This window comes from Toxorhynchites rutilus, chromosome 1, assembly GCF_029784135.1.
Source record: "Toxorhynchites rutilus septentrionalis strain SRP chromosome 1, ASM2978413v1, whole genome shotgun sequence".
NCBI classification, from domain to species: domain Eukaryota; kingdom Metazoa; phylum Arthropoda; class Insecta; order Diptera; family Culicidae; genus Toxorhynchites; species Toxorhynchites rutilus.
Window position 1 is genome coordinate 163,753,175 of NC_073744.1, and position 23,719 is coordinate 163,776,893.

At 42.2% G+C, this 23,719-nt stretch overlaps 1 protein-coding gene across 1 annotated transcript; it reads left to right on the top strand.

Moving 5' to 3' along the window:
* Positions 1–1,344: 1,344 nt before the first annotated feature.
* Positions 1,345–9,340, top strand: LOC129761564 (uncharacterized). The gene is made up of 2 exons (XM_055759301.1): positions 1,345–2,479; positions 8,487–9,340. Exons 1-2 carry the CDS (start codon positions 1,345–1,347, stop codon positions 9,338–9,340), a joined length of 1,989 nt encoding a protein of 662 aa, XP_055615276.1.
* The last annotated feature ends 14,379 nt before the right edge of the window (positions 9,341–23,719 follow it).

The window sequence follows — 23,719 nt, forward strand, 5'->3', positions numbered from 1 at the left end:
CGGAATAAATGATAGTATTTTTATGTCGTATGATTCAGTAGTTATTTTTTTATGTTTCTCGAGAATTGGAATATCAACGATATTGAAAATATGTAGAATCGATTCGAGCGGACTTCAACGAGGGGAACCGACCAAGCGAACAAACAAGCCGAAAAATGCCAGCAGAAACCAAGACCAACCGTCAATATGCGTGAAATCAAGGACCAACAGTTTCCCAAAAAACAATTCGCATGCAATGGAAATTTCTTTGAAGGTTTTATTTAAACTTCATTTCATTTCACTCGAGAAAAAGTATACGCCACATGCAAGACGACACCACAGACCAACCATGCACATGCAAAACTACTTCCCTCTGCCAATTCTCCAAAACTGCGTGTCCAGGTCCTCAGGATCTTCTGCTGCTTCGTATCCGGTGATTCGCTGCGACTATCGAACCCTGCTCACTCTTTCCTGCTATCGTTGCACTATCCGATAAACTTTTATCGGGATGAAAACCACTATTCTTCACTATTGGCTTCTTTAGTTCACTAGTGTTTTCTATTGATCACTATTGTTAGATATGAAGTAGAATTTTCCAGAAATGTAGAAATCTAGTAACCTAGCAGTTTAACAATCTAGCAACCTAACATATTGTAGCTGCTATAGCAAGGCTTTTTCATCCAGTTTGTTACTTTGTATCGAACCTTCAAGAATGGAAGACGTATTAAAGGGACTGAAGTTTTGTTAAAAAACTCCACGAGTTTTTTTTTTATGAATATCCCGAAATAGTTCAACGAGTCGTTCGTTGTTCAACACTACTGCTGTAACAGAAGTGTTCCCCGAGTGTCCCCCGAGTGTTCCCCGAGTGTTCCCCGTCGAAACCATCTGCGGTCCATCTAGCGATCGAGATTGGAGTCCCCCATTTGCACGAAGAAATCCCAGCGATTAACCCGTTGTGTTCAACCCCATCATTTTGGTGCCGTGACCAGAATAAAGGTCACACAATTCGCCCCGCAAACAAGAAGACGTACGGTCACATAACCTGAAAACCGACACTACCCAGAGCATCCGGTATCCGCACGATATCAAGAATATTAACAGAGATAAACCCCGTTGCCCGAACTTCTAACGAAATTGGAAAAATTCGTTAATGCTGCCACCCACATTACCCGTGTATAACTGCCCATTGTCCAGTTATCTCAACCTGTTATTTCCCGTTAGTTGCTGATAGAATTAATCATACAAGCCTCTTTGGAAGAGGTACAAGGTGAGTACCGTTCCAATAAGATTTACTCAATTTTTCGGTACTGCTGGGTCTTTTTCGACCGTTTTAGCTGTCCATTTGTATTCGGAGCTACCGTCAAGATGTCGAACCAGAACGAGAAAAGGATGAAAGCTAAGGAGCTGAAGCGGAAGAACATTATTGACTCGATTACCCGTTTGGAGATATTTTTACGGAATTTTGATCCTGATGAACATGGCCACGAAGTTCCACTACGTTTGCAGCGTATCGATAAGTTGATGGAGTCTTTCGAAACAGTACAATCACAGTACGAAGAGCTGGACGATGATGAAAACTTTGCACTAGAAAATGTCGAAATGCGAGCCAATATCGAGGAAAAATATTTTCAAGTGAAAGCTGGTGTGTTGGCGAAGCGCCCCACTCATGAATCGCCTGTGGCATCAACCTCTACTCAAGCTATGCCCCCTCGATTACCATTTCCCACCCCGCTGTCGAACGTTAAACTGCCGACGATCACGCTGCCTGAGTTCGATGGTGATTTTAATGGTTGGCTCCATGACACTTTCCTTTCCATGATACACTCGTCCACGGAGATATCAAGTGTGCAGAAGTTTCACTATCTCCGTGCTGCTCTAAAGGGAGAAGCAGCGAATCTCATTCAATCAATCACCATCACGGCTGCGAACTACTCTGTTGCTTGGGACACGCTTGTCAAGCGTTATTCCAATAAGCGTCTATTACGGAAGAAGCACATACGAGCGCTCCTGAAATACCCAAAAATCTCGAATAATTCAGTGGAGGCGCTCCACCGCATTCTTGATGATTTTCAACGGCACACCAAGGTACTGCAGCAATTAGGAGAACCTGTCGAACAATTTAGTTCCATTCTGATAGAGCTGCTGGTAGACAAATTAGATGACGCCTCCCACAGCGCATGGGAGGAATCAATCGCATCAGATGAAAATCCGGCCTACGAAAAAATGGTTGAGTTCCTGCAGAAAAGGACTCGAGTACTGGAGACGATTATGATCAACCGCCCCAATCCATCTCAATCAAAAACCGAGAATCCGAATTCTGGAATCAAAAAGAAAAATGTTACCCGTGTCAGTTCCAATGCTATGAGTGAAACTGACAGCAAAGTCTATCCGATGTGCCCTGCCTGTGAGAAGCAGAGGCATTTGCTAATGAAATGTCCCATATTCAACGAAATGAATGTTCAAGATCGTCTAAGGGTCGTAAACGACAAAAAGTTATGTGGTAATTGTTTTCGTAGCGCCCATTTTGCTCGTGCTTGTCGCTCAAAGTTTGTGTGCAAACATTGTACTAAGCGGCACCACTCGATGATACACCCCGGCTATATCGAAACTCAATCCCATCCGGAACCTAAGTCAGAGACAATCTTGTTGGGAAACAAGCCCATGCCTGGTCCCTCCCGCATAGTAACTGCCATTGCCACCACCGAGACTCTGGCTGCCGACAATAATACTCAAATAGTAACATCCAACGCAGCTGTAGAAGGGAACAAAATAAGTGTACTTCTTTCTACCGTGGTTCTAATAATCGTAGATACACTTGGCTCGAGCTTTGTTGGACACAGGTTCGCAGCCAAATGCCATCAGTGAACGGTTGTGTCAGTAGTTGCATCTTACTCGCACAACAGTCAACGTCCCCATCTCGGGTGTAGATGGCACCCTCACGAGCGCTAAGCACCAGGTGACTACTGAGCTTCGATCCAGAGTGAACGATTTCAAGCAGCAAATGGATTTTCTCGTCCTACGAAAAGTCACCAGTCATACCCCAGCAGTTTCATATTCTGCTGTCCATTGGAAAATCCCGAAATCAATTTTGTTAGCCGATCCTGAATTTAATATTTCCCGAAGAATCGACCTCATAATTGGCGCAGGTCATTTTTACACTCTTTTGCGTGATGGACGAATCCATTTGACCCATAATCTTCCCATGCTGGTAGAAACCGTCTTTGGCTGGATCGTAACTGGTCGAATGGAGCACGGCGATTCAAGAGAAACAGTAGCTTGTCATGTTGCTCAAATCCCGTCGATCGAAGATCTGTTAGAACGTTTTTGGAAACTTGAAGAGGTAAGCGGAACGAACTATTCGGCAGATGAGCAGAATTGTGAGAATTTTTATCGTGAAACCGTTTCTCGGGAAAAGTCTGGTAGATATATCGTACGAATGCCCAGACATCCTCAATTCAAACAAATGTTTGGAAGCTCAAAATTGACAGCACTTCAACGATTCCATTGGTTAGAACGAATGCTAGAGAAAAAGCCAGATCTCAAACCGCAGTATCATGATTTCATCAAGGAATATATAGCTCTTAAGCACATGAAGGAAGTACCTAATGAAGATGTAGATCGCCCAGATGCTTGCTATCTTCCCCACTCCGCCTGCCTGCCTATCTATCTTCTAACTCCGCCTGCGAATGACGGATCTCAATAATAGCATGTCCGAATAAGAACCTGAAATTATTGAGAAACCAGAGCAGTGGGTCCAAAGCCCCAGAAAAGGAGGATGGTTGTAATAGCTGTTATCCATGGTTGTTATGGAAAGGAAGTAATGGATAAACCCCTAAACCAAGGTGTGAAGCGACCCGTGCCGAGGGATGAATGGTAGGGGGGGTTTTAAACCTTGCCGTTAACGGAGCCTGTGGAGCATCAGGGCTCCCTCCACAGTATCGTCTGCCCTTGCTGCATTAAGCCGGTCACTGATGCAGTGGACCTTTTTTTTACCGAGAGACTCGTGGGACTTCTATGAATAATCCACATCCAAATGAACAAAACGAGCGGTCGAAAATAACGCAGAACACTAAGGTTCTGCAAATAAATCTCCATCACGCTAAAGCAGCATCTAGCGTGCTGTCTAGGAGGTTTATTGAAGACGCTATGGATTTAGCTTTAATTCAAGAGCCTTGGGTCCACAAAGGAAGAATACTTGGTATTCATACTGGTTCATGCAAGTTATTCTACGACGATAAGCATGACTCCCCAAGAACTGCTGTTCTAGTAAAAGCAAATATTAAATGCTTTCCTATAACAGAGTTCATTCAAAGGGACATCGTCGCGATCAGAGTTGAGATACCAACCGCCAAGGGAAGATCCGACATAATAATTGCGTCGGCTTATTTCCCTGGTGACGTACCTGAGGCACCTCCCCAAGAGGTTGCGGCGTTCGTAAATTATTGCAGAGAAATCAAAAAAGACTTCATCATCGGCTGTGATGCCAATGCTCATCACACTTTGTGGGGTAGTACTGACATAAACAGTCGATGTGACTGTCTTTTAGAATTTCTCTCTTCAAACAACATTGACATTGCCAATATAGGCAATGAACCAACGTTTATAAACGCTATCAGACAAGAAGTCCTGGACCTAACACTGTGCAGTCCGGTAATTTCTTCGAAAATACACAACTGGCACGTTTCGGAAGAGGCGTCTTTGTCTGATCACAGACACATTATCTTCGAATGGGATGGTGGCTTGACAGTACAGAGAGAATATCGTGATCCAAGAAAAACCAACTGGGAACGATATTCACTTGAACTCGAGTCAGAAACTCTTAACACAAGAATAAGGTCGATTCAACAGCTCGAATCAACTTCAAAAGAATTAAATGATACGATAGTTTCTGTCTACAACAGTAATTGTCCACTTAAGATAGTTTCTTCGACAAGAAACGTTCCATGGTGGAACAAAAGGCTCGAGCGGCTACGTAAAACAGCGCGGAAGCTGTTCAACAGAGCTAAAATTAATTCGGATTGGTCTCAATATAGGAGCGCCCTAACCGAATATAATAGAGAACTAAGACGATCTAAACGAAAATCTTGGGTAAATAACTGCGAAAGCATTGAAAGTACCCCAATCGTTGCAAGACTAAGTAAGACTCTTGCAAAAGACCACTCGAACGGGCTAGGTTCCCTCAAAAAGGACGACGGTTCGTTCACAAAAACTCCCTCCGAAGTATTAGACTTACTGATGAAAACTCACTTCCCGGGATCTACATCGGTTCATTCTGATACCAGTCCTAACTACAACCGCGACATGAAATGCTCTCGAAGGAATTTTCAAAGTGCAAAGGATGTCGCAAAGATAGTTGCTGGAATGGTTTTCACGAGGGCCAGAGTAGAAAGCGCGGTGAGATCCTTTCAACCGTAAAAATCCGCAGGTGCAGATGGAATTTTTCCAGCCCTGATTCAAAAAGGAGAATCTAAGCTGATTCCATCTCTAATCGAGATTTTTAAGGCAAGTCTGATACTAGAGCACATTCCTTCCACATGGAGACTCCTTAAAGTGGTCTTCATTCCAAAAGCTGGGAAACGTGATAAATCACTCCCAAAATCATTCAGACCAATTAGTTTATCATCAATACTGCTGAAAACTATGGAAAAAGTATTATATGAATACATAAAGTCTGTATTCATGTCCAAATGCCCTTTATCTAAATACCAGTTTGCCTATCAATCAGGCAAATCCACAGTCACAGCGTTACACACGCTTGTGACTAAAATTGAAAAATCTCTTTCGTCAAAAGAAACTGCATTATGTGCGTTTCTTGATATCGAAGGGGCTTTCGACAATGCTTCCTATGTATCAATGGCACAGGCTATGAGAAGAAGACATTTCGATGACTGCATAGTCGAATGGATCAAAGGCATGCTCACAAATAGACAAATCACCTCGGAGCTGGGTGGGTCATCGACATCTGTGATTGCAACGAAAGGTTGCCCACAAGGAGGGGTTCTATCACCTCTACTTTGGTCACTGGTGGTTGACGACCTTCTGATTAGTTTGGAGGCGAATGGTTTCGAAACCGTGGGTTTTGCTGATGATTTAGTCATAATGGTACGTGGCAAATTCGACGATGTGATATCGAGTAGGATGCAGATGGCCTTAAACCTTACACAATCATGGTGTATCAAAGAAGGTCTGAGCATAAATCCCTCAAAAACAACAATTGTTCCTTTCACCAAAAAGAAGAAACTGCATTTGCAGACTCTAAATCTTGGAGGAGAGGAAATAAAATTCAGCGCTTCAGTGAAATATCTAGGCGTAATCCTAGATGCTAAACTAAACTGGAACGCACACTTAGATGCAATTATCAGTAAGGCCAACATTGCCCTATGGGCATGTTCTAAAATGATAGGTAGAACATGGGGCCTGAAACCTGTGATGATAGGTAGAACATGGGGCCTGGTTATGTGGGTTTATACAGCAATTGTGCGGCCTAGGATAACCTATGCCTCATTAGTATGGTGGCCAAAGACTAAGGAGACTGTAGCTACAAAAAAGCTAACAAACTCCAACGACTGGCATGCGTTGCTGTAACAGGAGCAATGCGAAGCACACCCTCAAAGGCATTGGAGGCTATCCTTCACTTGTTACCTTTGGGTCAACATGTTCAGCTGGAGGCTAATAGAAGCGCTCTAAAGCTAAAAAGATATAAAAAAATATTAGACGGGGACAAAACTGGTCATTTGAGCATCTTGAATCTCTTACCCGTTGGACCAACCTCAGAGATGAACAGCGATTGGATGGAGCCAAGGACCAATTATGACATTCCATACACAGTGATCGAACTTTCTCGTTCAGTATGGGATGAGGGTGGTCCCGATGTTCGTAATGGTTCAATCCTGTTCTATACCGATGGGTCGAAAATGGGTAACAGAACAGGTGCTGGAGTGTATGGTCCCAGAATAAAAATTTCTGTAGCTATGGGGAACTGGCCAACAGTTTTCCAGGCAGAAGTAGCTGCAATAATAGAATGTATAAATGTCTGCCTTAAAAGAAACTATAGACATGCTAACATTTGTATCTTCTCAGACAGTCAAGCAGCACTTAAAGCCCTCAATGCTTTCAAGTGCTATTCAAAAATTTTCTGGGAATGCATTTGCCTTTTACGACAACTGTGTCAGAGAAGTTCGGTACAACTGTACTGGATTCCTGGCCATTGCGGTATAGAGGGAAATGAACAAGCAGATGAACTCGCAAGACGCGGCTCAAGCTCACCCTTCACTGGTTCAGAACCATTCTGTGGAATTTCTGAATGTGTGTTGAAGAGTGAGCTGAAGAAATGGGAAGACCGGGAAGTAATGGCCAACTGGATGGCTGTACAACTCAACCAGTCAAAAAAATTTATCACGCCGAGTATTAAAATTACTCAACAATTGCTGAGTCTTAATAAGAAAGACTTCAGCACATTCACTGGTCTTATAACAGGACACTGTCCGAGTAAATACCATCTCAAAAACATAGGTTTAGTGCAAGATGATATTTGTCGCTTTTGTAACGCCGAAAGCGAAACCTCGGAACATTTGCTCTGCAAATGCGGATCACTAACAAGACGCAGACTTCAACACCTTGATAAGGCTATTCTGGAGCCCAAGGAAGTTTGGTCTGTGTCGCCGATCAGGACTATAAATTTTATCAAACAGATTATTCCTGATTGGCACCTATCTCGCTATAGCTTTCAGTCTACTTCTTCATCAATAAGCAGTAGATAAGCTTGAAGCGTAGTACAAAAAATGGGGCATACCACAATAGTTCAAACTAATGGACGCAGTGGTTCACACCCAACAAGGGAAAAAAATCTTCCCCGCCATCCAGTCGTAAAAGAGGACAGTTCGACGACAAAAGTTCGTGTCGTATTTGACGGCTCAGCGAAAATGAGTTCCGGATTTTCCCGAGGCCAGCCGAGTAGTGAGAAAAGACGTGTACGTGGACGATTTAATTTCCGGCGAAAGCACTGTGGAACGAGCTATTCAACTGCAAAATGATTTGATGAAACTACTGAAGCGAGGTGGATTTCGTTTGCGAAAATGGGTTAGCAATTCCCTCGAAGTGTTATCAGAAATTCCTGAAGAACTCCAAGGCACCCGATCTCCCATGAAGTTCGATCCCGAGGAAACAGTTAAAACTCTCGGTATCTGCTAGGAACCAGAGACCGACAAACTGCGTTTTAATATTGCCGTCAACGTAATAAATCCGGTACCAACTAAACGGGAAGTGTTGTCAACGATTGCCCAGCTGTACGATCCACTTGGGCTCGTGTCCCCCGTTATCGTTCAAGCAAAGATCCTAATGCAACAACTCTGGCTTCTGTCCTTAGGATGGGATGATGAAATTACTCCAGATCTTTTACCGTAAGTGGAAAATATTCTGCCAACAACTTCCCACTCTTTCAAAATTTCGGATTGATCGAAATGCATTCATTCGGAATTATCAAGTCGCCGAATACCACACATTTGCAGATGCATCAAAAGCTGCATATGGAGCATGTATTTACATCCGATCCGAAGACGCCCATGGCAACGTCAAAGTGAGTTTGCTGGCTTCCAAATCGAAGGTAGCCCCATTGAAACCAATCAGCATTCCCCGGCTCGAGTTGTGCGCAGCTCTCCTCGCTACCCGTTTGTTTGAAAAAGTAGTTGCTGCTTTGGATCAGATTTCTTCTAGGAAGTACTTCTGGTCAGACTCAACAGTGGTCCTGCAGTGGATGAAGGCTCCACCGCGGACCTGGAAAACTTTTGTTGCCAACCGTATTTCCGAAATACAAGCGACAACCCATGGATTCCCTTGGCTGCACGTTGCAGGGATCGAAAATCCTGCTGATTTGTTGTCCCGCGGTTTTCCTGCTTACGAACTAGTCACCTGTGATAAATGGCTTCACGGACCAAGCTGGCTACACGGACCCAAGGAAGTGTGGCCCACTCAAAATCTCCCGCGCACCGAGCTCCCAGTGGAAGAATTGGAACAACGTACTGCAGCTGTGCTGACTCTCCAAACTTCTGCTCCCCACGAATTGTTCCTGCGATTCTCATCATACAATATGTTGCTGAATGTGGTGGGATGGGCATTCCGATTCATCCACAATACACGCTCAAAGAATATTCGAATCCCGGACCGAGTGCTTCTCGTCAAGGAACTACACGTTACTAAGTTGTATCTGACGAAACTAGTGCAATCAGAATCATTCCCAGATGAGTTAATGGGCCCCTCTATCTTAAGCCCTCGCACCGACGAGCAGCATCGCAAAAAGTGTACGTATGTGTATTTGTGTGCTTTAGCACAAAAGCGGTCCATCTTGAGTTGGCAGGCGACATGAGCACTAACACGTTTCTAATGGCTTTGGATCGATTCATGTATAGGAGAAACAAACCGTATCATATATATTCCGATAACGGAACAAATTTTATCGGAGCCAAGAATGTACTGCATGAGCTGTATTCTAGGCTTCAGTCAGGACCGGAAAATGAGAAAATCAGTAATCAGTTAGCCCAAGACGGAATTCAATGGCATCTAATTCCACCGCGATCCCCAAACTTCGGCGGCCTCTGGGAGGCCGCGGTTAAAGTGGCCAAAAAGCAACTCGTCAGGCAACTAGGCGATTCCTTGCTCTCGTACGAAGAACTCCTTACCATTCTCATCCGCATTGAGGGATGCATGAACTCGCGTCCCCTTATGCCTATGTCCGATGATCCCAACGATTTGACTGTGCTTACTCCGGCTCATTTCCTGGTCAGGAATATGATTAGGTCACTCCCCGAACCAGATATCCGCCATCTACCGATAAATCGACTAAACTACTACCAACGGATTCAAGCCCACAGCCAACAGTTTTGGCACCGATGGAGGTCAGAGTACCTAAAGGAACTGCAGATGCAATACAAAACAAACCCGAAACTATGCAGCCTCGAAGTTGGGAGTGTTGTAATTCTGAAGGACGACAGTCTTCCACCGACGCGCTGGCCCCTCGCGCGTGTCCTAGAAGTCCATCCCGGACCTGATGGCATCGTCCGCGTGGTGACTATTCAAACTTCGGGAGGTGTACTGAAGCGATCTGTATCGAAGATTTGTCCTTTACCCAAAGCAGGAGAATTTTGAATTTGCACGTAGATTTACGTTGTTATTGAAAATTGAATTTTCAAGGTGGCCGGTTAATGTTAGATATGAAGTAGAATTTTCCAGAAATGTAGAAATCTAGTAACCTAGCAGTTTAACAATCTAGCAACCTAACATATTGTAGCTGCTATAGCAACGCTTTTTCATCCAGTTTGTTACTTTGTATCGAACCTTCAAGAATGGAAGACGTATTAAAGGGACTGAATTTTTGTTAAAAAACTCAGGGTGCTACTGACACTCGACCGCAACGGTTATGTTTTTAGCACCATTCTAAAAGAGAATAATAACTATAGAAGTTTTCTCCTACAACCGGATGCAAAGCTTTTTTCAAAGCTAATTTCGGTCCTAAATATAGCGTTTTTTCAGCAACAGTTGTCCGGATACCAGGAAAGGAGGAAGCAGCCGAGAAGCCCCCAACGGCCATTCAGGAAGTTGGTTCGGTCGGATTGGCCACTTTGACCGGCAGTTTTCACTGCCCCTTGCGTGTCCCGCTGTTTGCGCCCGTCTCATCAGCAACGTTTTCCTGCCAGTGACGCGCGATTTTGGCGCAATTTCTACTCATCAATCATCAGCAGCTCAGGAGGTGTAAGGTGTGAAAGGAGGTTATTTTCACTTCGTCGTTTCGAACCGCTGCGGCTGTTGCCCTGCCGTCGGCGGTATCCGGTCCCTTCCCCGCTACCCCACTACCACTAGGTGGTGATCTTCGAGGAGGTCCTTCAACACGATCGGTGAGTGACCAAACTTTTCATAATACCAGGAGTTAGTGAGAGATAGGACGCCCAAAGGGTATAGGTTAGGAATTTTTTACTACATATCCCAAATTAATTTCAATTTAACAGACATTTAAAAGTGATTTTTCCAAGTGTTTTTAAAACAGTGCTTTTCTGCCAGTGAACTTTTCCTCTAGTGATTTCGGTGTTTGTTCTCGTAACTGCGTTGGCATTGTCCCCCGCCGTTACTGTCCTCCGCCGTTTTCGTCCCCCGTCGCACGTCGTATAGTCTACTTTGGTTCGTGAATATTTTTCCGCGCCTGGCTGTATTTCGATATAGCCAGGCCCCGATCATGGCTTCCAGCAGCTCCGGCGCCGGAAGGCCAACCAATATTTACAGCGGTGTTACCACCACTCGTACCTTGCCCAGATGGGCTGACCCTTTTGGTGGCAACTTGCAAATATTACTGTTGAGAGCCACTGAAGGTAATATTCTTCCATCGAATCCTTTCACCGTTTCCAAATCGATCCAAGGAGTGATCGGTAAGGAATTTAAAGACGCGAAACCTCAACGCGACGATAAAAATCGCCTTCAATATGCGCTACATCTACGAGATGAAAAACTCGTTCAATTGCTTCTGGGTACAAAGTCGCTGATCGACGAAACACCCATTGAAATTATATACCATCCCACCTTGAACCAACGCAAATGCGTTGTGTCCTGTCGTGACGTCATGTTTCTAAATGAAGATGTCCTCCTATCTGAACTAGCCGACCAAAATGTGATCGGTGCTAAGAAAATTTTAAGATTTGACCCAGTCTTGAAGGAAAGAGTTCCTACTTCAACAATGATCCTCACCATTAACGGAACAGTTATCCCTGAGGCAATTAACTTCGGATTCCTCCGTGCTTCAACCAGAAACTTCTACCCAAACCCGATGCAATGCTTCGGATGCTTCGCTTTCGGCCACACTTCCAAAAAGTGCGCCAAAAAAATCCAACTTTGTCGTAACTGCGGTGTAGCCCACCCTGAACTTAACACAAATAGTAACGATAAAGACAAAATTAAAAATTTTATCTGCAATGCACCTGTTTCTTGTGTGAACTGCAAGGGAAATCACGCCTCAACCAGTAGGAAGTGCCCAGCGTGGATCGCAGAGGATAGCATTACCAGAGTCCGAATTGACCAAGGTGTGTCATATAAGGAAGCTAAATCCATTTTTGAGAACAAAAATGGTCCTTCCTTTGCTAGTAAGCTTCAAGAAAGACTAATCAAAATCCAGAATACTGGTTGTTCTCAATGCAAATGCAACTGCAATCAGGCTAAGCAAACTTCTTCAGAAAAAGCAGTTCCAATCCAGTCCAGTAATCCACAGGAATCGGAACTCAGCACCTCCTCGTCAGATTCAGAATCCGACCCAGATATTTCAATGGAAATTGAAACTACCCCCTCCAACAAGAGGAAAAATACAAACAAAAGGTCAACCTCAGATGAATTCAAATCATCAGAAGAAGAAATTTTTCGAGGAAAAGACTCCAATAGGAAGAAATCCAAGAACCAAAAATACAACTCAAACCAACCATCCAACGAACCCAAACCATCCACTTCCCTCCAACCATCCACTTCCCCCCAACCATCCACTTCATTCCAACCAAACACCGCATCCAAAACTAAAACCTCCAACCAATCCAACCATTCAAACAAACCCACCCCACTTGGCAACAAACCAATTGCCAACGTTTCCAAAAATGATCCTAGACTGAAGAACAAATCCGGCAAATCTACCCATTCCTAATCTCATACCCTTCTCCCATCTTCGAACCCCTATTTACTTACCTCAGCCCACTTACCTTTTTCTCTTTTTTTAAAATTCACTCCTATAGCTAGTAACAGCAACCCTTCGTCCTGTAACCAAACACCCAACCGAAAACTTGCTATTCAATGGAACTTGCGTGGGCTATCCACTTCCATGAACGAAATTAAGCTAATGTTAGCTGAGGAACAACATCTCCCACTAGCACTGGCTTTTCAAGAAGCTAAAAAAATCAATGTATCGCTCTTAGAGCGGGCATTTAGCGGCAAATTTTCATGGTATTTTAAGGAAGGGCCATCCTCGGGGCTTTTTGGAGCCTGCCTCGCTGTCCTGAGTGACCTTCCTCATACCGTCATCCCCATAACATCATCATTACAAATATGTGCGATACAACTGAAGGGACCTCTACAGGTAACCCTTGCTTCCATTTATATTCCCCCATTGCACAGTAATGACATTGAAACTCAACTTACGGATGCCATCAAACAGTTACCGCACCCATTCGTCCTGATGAGTGACTTTAACGCCTCCCACTCTTCATGGGGAGGAAACAAATGTGACAAAAGAGGTAAAACAATTTTGGGAATCGTCCAAAAACTAAACCTCATCATACTTAACGATCACCGTCATACCAGGATAGATATCCATCACGGATCATCATCGGTCATTGACATCACGATTGCTTCCTGGGACCTCGCCCCCAGGTTGAGCTGGACAGTTGATAGTGACCTCAGAGGTAGTGATCATTTCCCCATCCACATCCGAACCCTGTCAAGAAACCCAAACATTCGTTTGCGCAGGAAGTGGATATACCAGTCGGCAGACTGGGAAGGCTTCGAATCCACAATCAACAGCTTACTTTCTGAACATGAAAGCTGCTCCGTGGAAGAATTTACCCACGCCATCGTTTTGGCGGCTGAACAAAATATCCACCGTACCAGTGGGAAACCCGGCCGAAAGGCTGTCCCATGGTGGAACGATGCAGTTGCACAGGCCATCAAAAGGAGAAGAAAATCCCTCCGTATCCTACGACGCCTTCCTGATGGAAGCGCTTGCAAAATGATTGCCCTAACCAACTTCCAAACGGCTAGAGCTCTAGCCAGGAAGGTAATAACCGAAGCCAAGCAAAACAGTTGGATGGAATTTCTTGATTGCATCAACCCTAATACTTCGACATCTGAACTTTGGAACAAGGTCAACTTACTTAGTGGCAAGAAAGCTTCAAATTGCTATTCCATCGAGATTAATGGCACCTTCACCGAAGATCCTGGCATCATAGCCGACCACCTAGCCGAACACTTTGCCACTATTTCAGCCACCTCCAACTACACCAACGAATTCAAGGCTATTAAGGCGAAGGCGGAACTTAAAGTTTTTCCTCCTGCTTCGGAACAGGTCCACAAATACAACGATAAGTTCTCTTTGGACGAGTTGTTATGGGCAATAAAAATATCCAAAAGCAAATCAGCTGGCCCAGATGGAATCGAATATCCGATGATCAAGCATCTACCTCTTCATGCAAAAATTCTACTCCTTCAGATATACAACGAATGTTGGGCTAACAGCTATTTCCCAGATACATGGAAAACGGGCTTGGTAATACCTATCCCAAAGGTGAAGGAGAGTAAACGGACCGCGAACAACTTCCGTCCCATAACCCTCCTCAACTGCTTAGGGAAAGTCTTCGAAAGAATGATCAATCGAAGACTTAGGACGGCCCTTGAAGAATGCCAACTATTAGACCCAAGACAGCATGGCTTCCGCCGAGGTAAAGGTACGGGCACCTACTTCAGTCAACTCGACCATTTCCTTCAAGAAACTATCGAAAAGGGCCAACATAGCGAAATCGCTTCACTCGATCTAGCCAAAGCCTACGATACCACATGGCGTCATAACATTATCGATCAACTCCACCGATGGGGTTTTGAAGGCTCCCTCTTCAACATTCTTCGCTGTTTCCTCACCAATCGAGGCTTTCAAGTTTACTTCGGAAGAGTACTTTCGGATCACCGTTGCCTAGAAAACGTAGTACCACAAGGTTCGGTTCTATCAGTTTCCCTCTTCCTCGTTGCTATGCAGTCGGTTCTAGAGGTTATCCCTAAAAACACCGAGGTACTGGCCTATGCAGACGATCTACTGCTGATGGCAAGAAATGCTTTCCCAGAAATGGCCCGCAGAAGACTGCAGGAAGGAATCTCGGCGGTTAGTAACTGGGCAAATTTCATTGGGTTTAAGTTTTCGGCAGAAAAGTCTAATATAATGCACTGCTGCAAATGGCAGGCCTATTAAGAGAGTCAGCTCTGTCCGAATTCTCGGAGTGCTAGTTGACAGTAAACTATCTTTCGGACAACACCTCAGAAATGCTAAAGCTAGTATGAAGTGCCGCCTGCGGCTGGTGAAAGCTCTAGGTGGCCGATGCCGCTTGAGTTCTCGTAAAACCATCGGCAACATAGGCAAAAGCATTATCTTCTCTAAAATTCGTTCCGGCATCAAACTTTTCAGCCGTGCCTCTTGGGATCACTTGAATTACTTAAAGCCTGTCTACCATAATGTGATTAGATATGCATCAGGAGCCCTTCAGACCAGCCCAATAAACGCTCTGCTTGTGGAGGCTGGCGTAGTTCCTTTCGAACACTTCCTCACAAATATCCTAGCCACTAAAGCCATCCGGACGTCCGAGAAATACCCGGATCTTCTATCCATTTACTCCAGAGCCAACATTTGGCTGCAAAATATTAGCCAAGTCACCCTCCCGACTATTGCCCCATTAAGCAGAGTGGGTCAACGCCCATGGCATGCACATCCGCCAAAGATAGACTGGTCAATCAAAAATGCTGTCAGGGCTGGGGAAGCCAGCAGCATTGTTACGGCTTGTTTTAATAACCACCTTCATAACAAGTATCACACCCACCACAAAATCTTCACAGATGGGTCTTTTGATGGAAACCTAACAGGGTTTGGAGTTTTTGCCAATAACACGGAGCTAAAATTCCAACTGCCTTCCATATGTTCGGTATACTCCGCCGAAATTGCCGCTCTCCTTGTCGCGACATCACTCTGTGATAACGACAGTAAAGTGGTGATCTTCTCGGATTCCTATAGTGCATTACGGGCGCTACAAAGCGACGATAGTAAACACCCTTGGATACAAAGCATTGAGGAAAAAATTACAGGGAAGGACATCACTTTCTGCTGGGTCCCAGGGCACTGCGGAATCCAGGGTAATGAACAGGCTGATCGTCTCGCCAAGGAGGGTAGGCTCTCCGAACTATGGACCACCTCCTCCCCAGCAACAGACACCATCAGATGGGTCAGTCAATCCCTCAGATTGAGCTGGGAGAACAGTTGGTATTTTTCCCGTGACCTCTTCTTAAGAAGGATCAAGAATACTACCCTTCCCTGGAAGGATAGTATTCTCCGATCTACTCAAGTATGTCTGACACGTTTACGTATCGGGCATACATTTTTAACACACAAATTCATCATGCGTAGATTGGAACCAACACTATGTGAGTCGTGCAATGTAAGACTCACGGTGGAACACATATTAATCACATGCCCTAAATTTAATGCTTCAAGAATAAAGTTTCAGGTTGCAGACACCATAAGGACAGCACTATCGGACGACGCCGTCGAGCAAAAAAGGACCATCGATTTCCTAAAGGATACAGGTTTATTCGATCAGATCTAATGTCAAATTACTAAATCTACCTATACTGATAAAATTACGTTTGTTTTCTCTTCTAATTTCAGCAAAAGATGAGCAGGTTTTTTACGCCCTTTTTAGAAGCGAGCTCCTCTAGCACACTAAAAGGGGCTTTTTCCCTGCTCCATTTGTTTGGTTGTGTTTTTGGCCCCAGAGCCGTGTAGGGTGCGGCGATACGACATACATCCATAGCGGTTACTAGGACTGAGTCGAGCGAGAATAACGAATTTTGCAATAGTTTTTCTTAGTTTTCCTTCAGTTAAATTTCCCGCCCTCAAGGGCAAGAGACGAATGAACTCTCTGAGTTTAAAGTCTCTTTAATTCAATACCGTTACCGTTAAAAAACTCCGCGAGTTTTTTTTTTATGAATAACCCGAAATAGTTCAACGAGTCGTTCGTTGTTCAACACTACTGCTGTAACAGAAGTGTTCCCCGAGTGTTCCCCGAGTGTTCCCCGTCGAAACCATCTGCGGTCCATCTAGCGATCGAGATTGGAGTCCCCCATTTGCACGAAGAAATCCCAGCGATTAACCCGTTGTAGAAATCCCGCCCCATTAGTGTTCAACCCCATCAACTATTGTTCTACCACAATGATCCTTTTCAGGATATCACAATGGTGATGAAAGTCACTATGACAAATGACAAATGGTTTGCTTAGTAATAGTAATAGTAATAGTAATAGTAATAGTAATAGTAATAGTAATAGTAATAGTAATAGTAATAGTAATAGTAATAGTAATAGTAATAGTAATAGTAATAGTAATAGTAATAGTAATAGTAATAGTAATAGTAATAGTAATAGTAATAGTAATAGTAATAGTAATAGTAATAGTAATAGTAATAGTAATAGTAATAGTAATAGTAATAGTAATAGTAATAGTAATAGTAATAGTAATAGTAATAGTAATAGTAATAGTAATAGTAATAGTAATAGTAATAGTAATAGTAATAGTAATAGTAATAGTAATAGTAATAGTAATAGTAATAGTAATAGTAATAGTAATAGTAATAGTAATAGTAATAGTAATAGTAATAGTAATAGTAATAGTAATAGTAATAGTAATAGTAATAGTAATAGTAATAGTAATAGTAATAGTAATAGTAATAGTAATAGTAATAGTAATAGTAATAGTAATAGTAATAGTAATAGTGATAGTAATAGTAATAGTAATAGTAATAGTAATAGTAATAGTAATAGTAATAGTAATAGTAATAGTAATAGTAATAGTAATAGTAATAGTAATAGTAACAATCATAGTAGATTTATATAAGTATTAAGTACCGCTAAATAATTAGTAATAACAAGCTACGCCAGTAACGCCGGCTGAGTGTATCCTATGGCTTACCTTTCCTACTAACACATTCCTAAATTCCCGAGACATTTATGAGAGGTCGTAGAGTTCTCTGCATCTCTCTTAGGTAAATGTCGAACTAACATTCCTTCCCTTTCCTTACCAGTTTTAAGGACGTGGCCAGGACAATTCTAAACTGTTGGAGAAAGCATGCCTTCATCTAAGAGATTTTACCAATCATCAGCAACGGATGGAGGCTAGTTTTTATCGTATCAGTTCTGAATTCGTACCACCTACGATATTGTACAACTTGCTCAATGCTAATGCTAATGCTAATGCTAACATTAACCGCTGGAAACAAACCACACGCCAAGAGAGCTACAGTCAAACTTTGCTATACACGGAACTTGGAATCTTCATTTCAATATCGGAAAGCTTCCTGTTGAAAAAAGTGAGCACATAAAAAACCTAAGTTGTACATATGCACACGTACAATATATATCAACACATTGATGCTAAAATCTTTGTTGTGCGTTCACCATTTCGTTTATTACATCATGGAACAAATTTACCGTTCTAACAGAGGTCTGACTGTTCTACGTATCGCTTTGACTGTTGTCAATTTGTGTTTGTTTTGATTTCGGTCTGTGACGATGGGATTTTGTGCGTGGACTGCGAAGTATTCTAAATTTGTGTAATTATTTCGACAAAAGTGCCGCGGAAGCCCGAACAAAACCCCCGGAGAAAGGACGTACCGCAACTATGCACCGGAAAATGTGGAAAAAGCCGCCGAAGCTGTGAGAACCGGACAACTTTCCATACGTCAAGCGTCGAAAAAGTTTGGAGTTGCCTACGGAACCATTTTCAACAAGAAAAATGGATTGCACACATCGAAGAACGGTGGCCAGACTACGCTTAGTGAAGCCGTTGAAAAGGATCTTACAGAGATCACATTCTAATTGCCGGAGAATGGGGCCTTCCTTTAACTAAGGACGACATCCAGTTGCTTGTGCGTGACTACATGGAGATCCACGACATCACCAAAAGCTCGCCGAACTCACCCGGTAAGGATTGGTGCTACGCATACTTGCAACGGAACAAGGATATATTGACACTACGGCAATCGCAAAACATAAAAAGGAGCCGAGCTAAAGTTCGTCCGAAAACGATTAACACTTTAAACGCTCCGTCACCCAGATCTGGGTGACACTTTTCTCGTTCAATTTGAATAAGATTTTTAAACGAAATTTGATAGAATAGGCTCTTAAATGTAAATATTTTTTATGTATAGAATAATAAAAAATCGTAAACATAAAAGTATAGTTTTTGACGTAGGACTACGTCTAACCGGAAGATATAGGGGGTGAAATGGAAATCTAGGCACTGAACAAGTAGGAAAAAATGCAAGATTTGGAACGCTTATAACTCGAGCATTTCTCAATAGATCGCAAAGGTTTTTGCATCAATTGATAGGAAATATATCTACGCATCTATCATAACGAATAACATTTCATTTTTCTTGAGATAAATAATTGAATAATTGTGAAATATCAAGCATTGTCCAAATGCACTATGTGCCCATTTTTGATTGGTCCATTTTGTGCTCCTCAAATCGTACCGACCAAAACGGGCAACCAGAGCAGCAGCGAAATAGAATGAAGCACGATTGGAAAGGAAAAAGAAAAAAATGAGGGAAACATTGGTCGCAGTCTCACACATGCGTAATTCTCGAGCCAGCCAGTCAGCTTAAAAATCCCCTCTCCGCTGCCGTAACGATCATTCTCATCCGAACCGTACACCACATCGTTTCGCATCACCTCACATCAACAAACCAACACAAGCAGCCATGGTTGGATATGGCAAAGGAGGAAAAGTGAAGGGAAAGGCAAAATCCCGCTCGAACCGTGGTGGTCTGCAATTTCCTGTAGGTGTATCCGCCAATTGCACCGGAAAAGGTAGCTAGGTCGAGCGCGTTAGTACCTGTGCACCAGTCCACCTAGCCGGCGTTATATAGTTTCGGCCGCCGGAGTGATCGAGTTAGCTGGCAAAGCTGCTCGCGACGATAAGAAAACCTGCATTCGGAACAGAACACATTCGGTTCGGCGGACATCAAGACAGCAGGCAGTTGCAGCGAATGGCGAGTGGCAAACGCAATCGCAAAACGGCATCAGGTAGCAGAAGAAAAAAGTTTGTTCTTTATACAAACTGCTTTGGCGGCAAATCCAGAACAAGGCGGCATCGAGGGCGTTCGAAATGGTTTTTTTCAAAACCACGAGTACTAAGTTTTCTAAATTGGAACCATTCCATAAAACAAGGCGCTTTTCAGGGCCATTAAACCTTCCAAAAAAGAGTTTAGGAAATAAAGTTCAATGCTTTCTAAAACATTATCCAAAATAATAATAAAACACAAATTGATGTTTTCATAATTTGTTTGCCAGGATTTGATGAGTATGTGAATTTGGCAGTTGTTCTGAGCTTATTGATAGTTGGGGACTTTCCTGATTATTCAATTGTCACCAATTCTTAAATTGTTTCCAGATTGAAAGTACAGTAATCTACAATTAGTTCGACATTTAGGTAATTGGACGGACATGTAATGCGACTTATTTAGTTGGACATTTTTGTAAACATAGAGATCCAAATTATGACCCCACATTGAAAGTCGACACTGTACCACTGTCATCGCAAATGTTCAATTACAGGTTAAAATTACCTCCAATCCGGCACTGAGTGGTGGTAATGCGACGTGCCATTGAATGTAATTTACTGTAAAATATGCCACAAGCTGGATGGGAATAAATTTTCCAACTGTGAAAGCTGTGGCGAGTGACAACAAATCGCTAAACAGGAAGGTTTAGCCGAACAAGATGGGGATATCGAGTGATAACAAAACAATAAACTCTTTAGACTTTTTGTGATCCTGAAAAGGACCCTTTTTAGTTTGTATGTGAATCCAACGAGCGAACAAATCGTAATGAATGTATTTTCTTCTTCTTCTTCTTTGTTTTTTAAGAGGCTTTAAACTTTGCAGTTCATTCGCCTCTAGCCCAGTGAAGGGCCACAATAAAACCAGTCCAGAGGGGACTGGCGAAAGGGAAACCAAAAACAAAATAACATCCATCAGATCTGTCCGCTCGATTTTCGAGTCAAGAAGAAGGTAGGAAGGGATCCTATGCTTCATAAGATATTTAATATAAGCTGTAATGGAAAGTAAATATTTAATGATCCGAGGATCAAAGCGGTAACGAAGCACAAGTGACCCAGCGAAAGGCGTGCTCCAAAAACAAAAAAACAAAAAGGCCCTTCTCAGGAGGATGGGAAGGAAAGGAGTGGTAAGGATTTGGGAGGGATTAAAAGGAATGGATTAGGGAGGAGTGACATGGGTAGGAAAAGGGGAAGGAGTGGGATAAGTATGGCTTCTGAAATTGTAAATTAGTTAGTTGGCATTTGTTAGTAATTTATTCATTTTTTTACATGTATATATATTTTATTTTATTTAATTTAATTTTATATATGTATACACATACACATATTTATATGTATTTAAAAAGTATTGAGTGTCAGGAATCGCCATCAATCCCACTGAGTGAAATGGAGGACAACTCCCGGCCTTTAGAGAAAATATAATATTAGACTAGGAACCGCCACTCACCCTACCATCTCCAAAAATAAGGTGAGAGTCGGTTTCCGGTCCTACGATTATGAAAGTTATTTAAAGAAATAATCCGATTAAATATAATATGAATAAGTGAAAGCCTGGAGACCGCCCTCCGTCCCATCCCTCCTTAAATAAGGCGGAAGGTGGCTCCAGGTCTTTCGATTTATGAATTATTTTATGAAAAGTATGGTAAATAGTATCAAGAGATCGAGGGCTGGAGCCGCCGTCCATCCTACCTCCTTCAAAAATAAGGTAGACGGCAACTCCGGGCCGTTCGGTTTAACTAAAATAATATTGATTGATATAAAAATGCTGCAGATCAAAGGTTAAAATTATGTAATAGAAGGAATTATTTATTTGTTTTTATTATTACCCTATGGAGGGCTGGAAACTTTCCTGGTGTGTGTGTTATTTGTGTTAGTGTTATTTTTATTTGGAGTGGAGTGGTATAGAGTGTTAGCATGTGATTGTTGATTGTTGTTATGTGGGTGTTTATTGTTGGTGTGTGTGTGCGTGTTGTTTCTTTCATTTATTTGATTTGTTTGTTCGTTCCTTGTCCGTTTCCGTTGAACTTCTTTGGTTTGCTTGTTTTATACTATACTTTTAAACGGTTTTATTTAGCATTACCTACTGTAAATATGTTTGTATTAATCTGAAATTTGGAGCACGCCTTTATCTCTGCTGTCGTTATAAAACTGCGTATTCTATGATCTTGAAAATCCAAGATGGCGACCGCTACGAAATGGACTACATATTTTATCAAAACCCCATCAATATGTATCAAATGAAAGGGCTTGACTAGTAGAACACAGTTATTTATGAAAGATGTAAATCCAAAATGACCTCCATCACAAAATGGGACATTTTTCCAATTAATCAATATAGGTATCAAACGAAATGGCTTGACTTATTTGTGAAAAATCACATTTTAAATGTACTATTGAAAAATCAATATCTTCTCTAGCGTATAGATCCTCAATATCCTAATCGGAACTCGATGAGATTATACTCGAAACTTTTCTTCTAACGCTTCGCACTACTTCGTCGTTACTACTTTCCTCGCTTTCAGATTTACTATTACGCCGTCCGGTGAACATTTCAAGGATGAAAAAACACATGTGTGTCTAAAAAATATACATAACAGACATATTGTTTTTTGACGTAGAACTACGTCTTTCAGGAAGGGTGCCAAATCAGAAAACAAGTCACGTTTTTATGAAATAAAGTTAACGTTAATAACTATTTTCACTGTGAATGAATTCTCATGATTTGCATACCAATTGAATCGGAAATTCGTCAAGATTTGTTTGATATGCTATACATTACAATTCGCTAATCTCTAAACGGTAAACTGGAAGAACTTCCTTTTTTCCCATACATTTGTTCTGCCGATTTGTGTGCTAACCCTACCCGTATTTCCAATGCTTATGACTCGAACATTTCTTAATAGATCGGAAAGATGTTTGCATCAACCAGAGCTGCGATTTGTCGTGAGAATCAAGTGATTGTACTCACACAAAGATAATCAACAAATTTTGTACTACGATTATCTTTGGTGACCATCACAAAGTCAGTCCAATAGTGTGAGAAGAGTATTATCACAACACTAACGCATGGTGAACTTCTACTTGACAGTAGAAATCCGAGCTCCTTGCAGAGTGTCCTGTCGCTGAAATGTCAGAATAGTGCGACACTCAAAAGTCTAGCTGATGGATATCGCCAAACATATTCACAACATTCGCCTCTTTGTGTTCGTTATTTGTGACTAGGGATGCCAGATGTGAATATACAGTTTCATTTTAAATACAATTTGAAGAATATTGTGTTTTCAGGCATGTATTTTCTTTTCAACTTTTCAGACGGCCTTAACGTTTTTAGCGGCACTTCGCCGACTCTACGTAGTAATACACGTGTCATTTGTATTAGTACTTAGTTTGTGGAATAACACTGCTTGCGTATCCCCTCTATTCCGGCTCCCGATCGGGTTTGAAATTAGCAAAATGATGCATTTTTTAACCCGTTCGACTTCGATTTTTTTACCAAATTTGTTTCTCATCATTGCAAGGATACTAAATTTGCAGACTTATTCGCAATTTTACTGATATTTAATGTCCTGTCTATCCTGTTGCAAACTTATATTTTCAGTTGCAGACTGTAGGGATATGGTATTTCTTCTCTACATGGCTTGATTCCCTGTGCTTAAAACTCCTTTTTTCAAACATTACTTTGCTATTCTCACGGTTACAAAAGTATCTGCATCTCAGATTTCATCAACATTTCAGATTTTTGTCGATGATTTTCAAAAACATCTGGAGGTGATGCATTTACTCTGACAAATACCAACACGAAAGCAACAAGTCACCAAGTATTTTTGTATTATACATCAAATGTTTTTGTGTACA

What these genes read in the sequence shown, in the direction of transcription:
- LOC129761564 (XM_055759301.1), top strand. Translation starts at nt 1,345, where the DNA reads ATGTCGAACCAGAACGAGAAAAGGATGAAAGCTAAGGAGCTGAAGCGG. An exon ending in AAACGACAAAAAGTTATGTG is followed by an intron (nt 2,480 to 8,486) that starts GTAATTGTTTTC and finishes ACACATTTGCAG; the next exon opens with ATGCATCAAAAGCTGCATAT.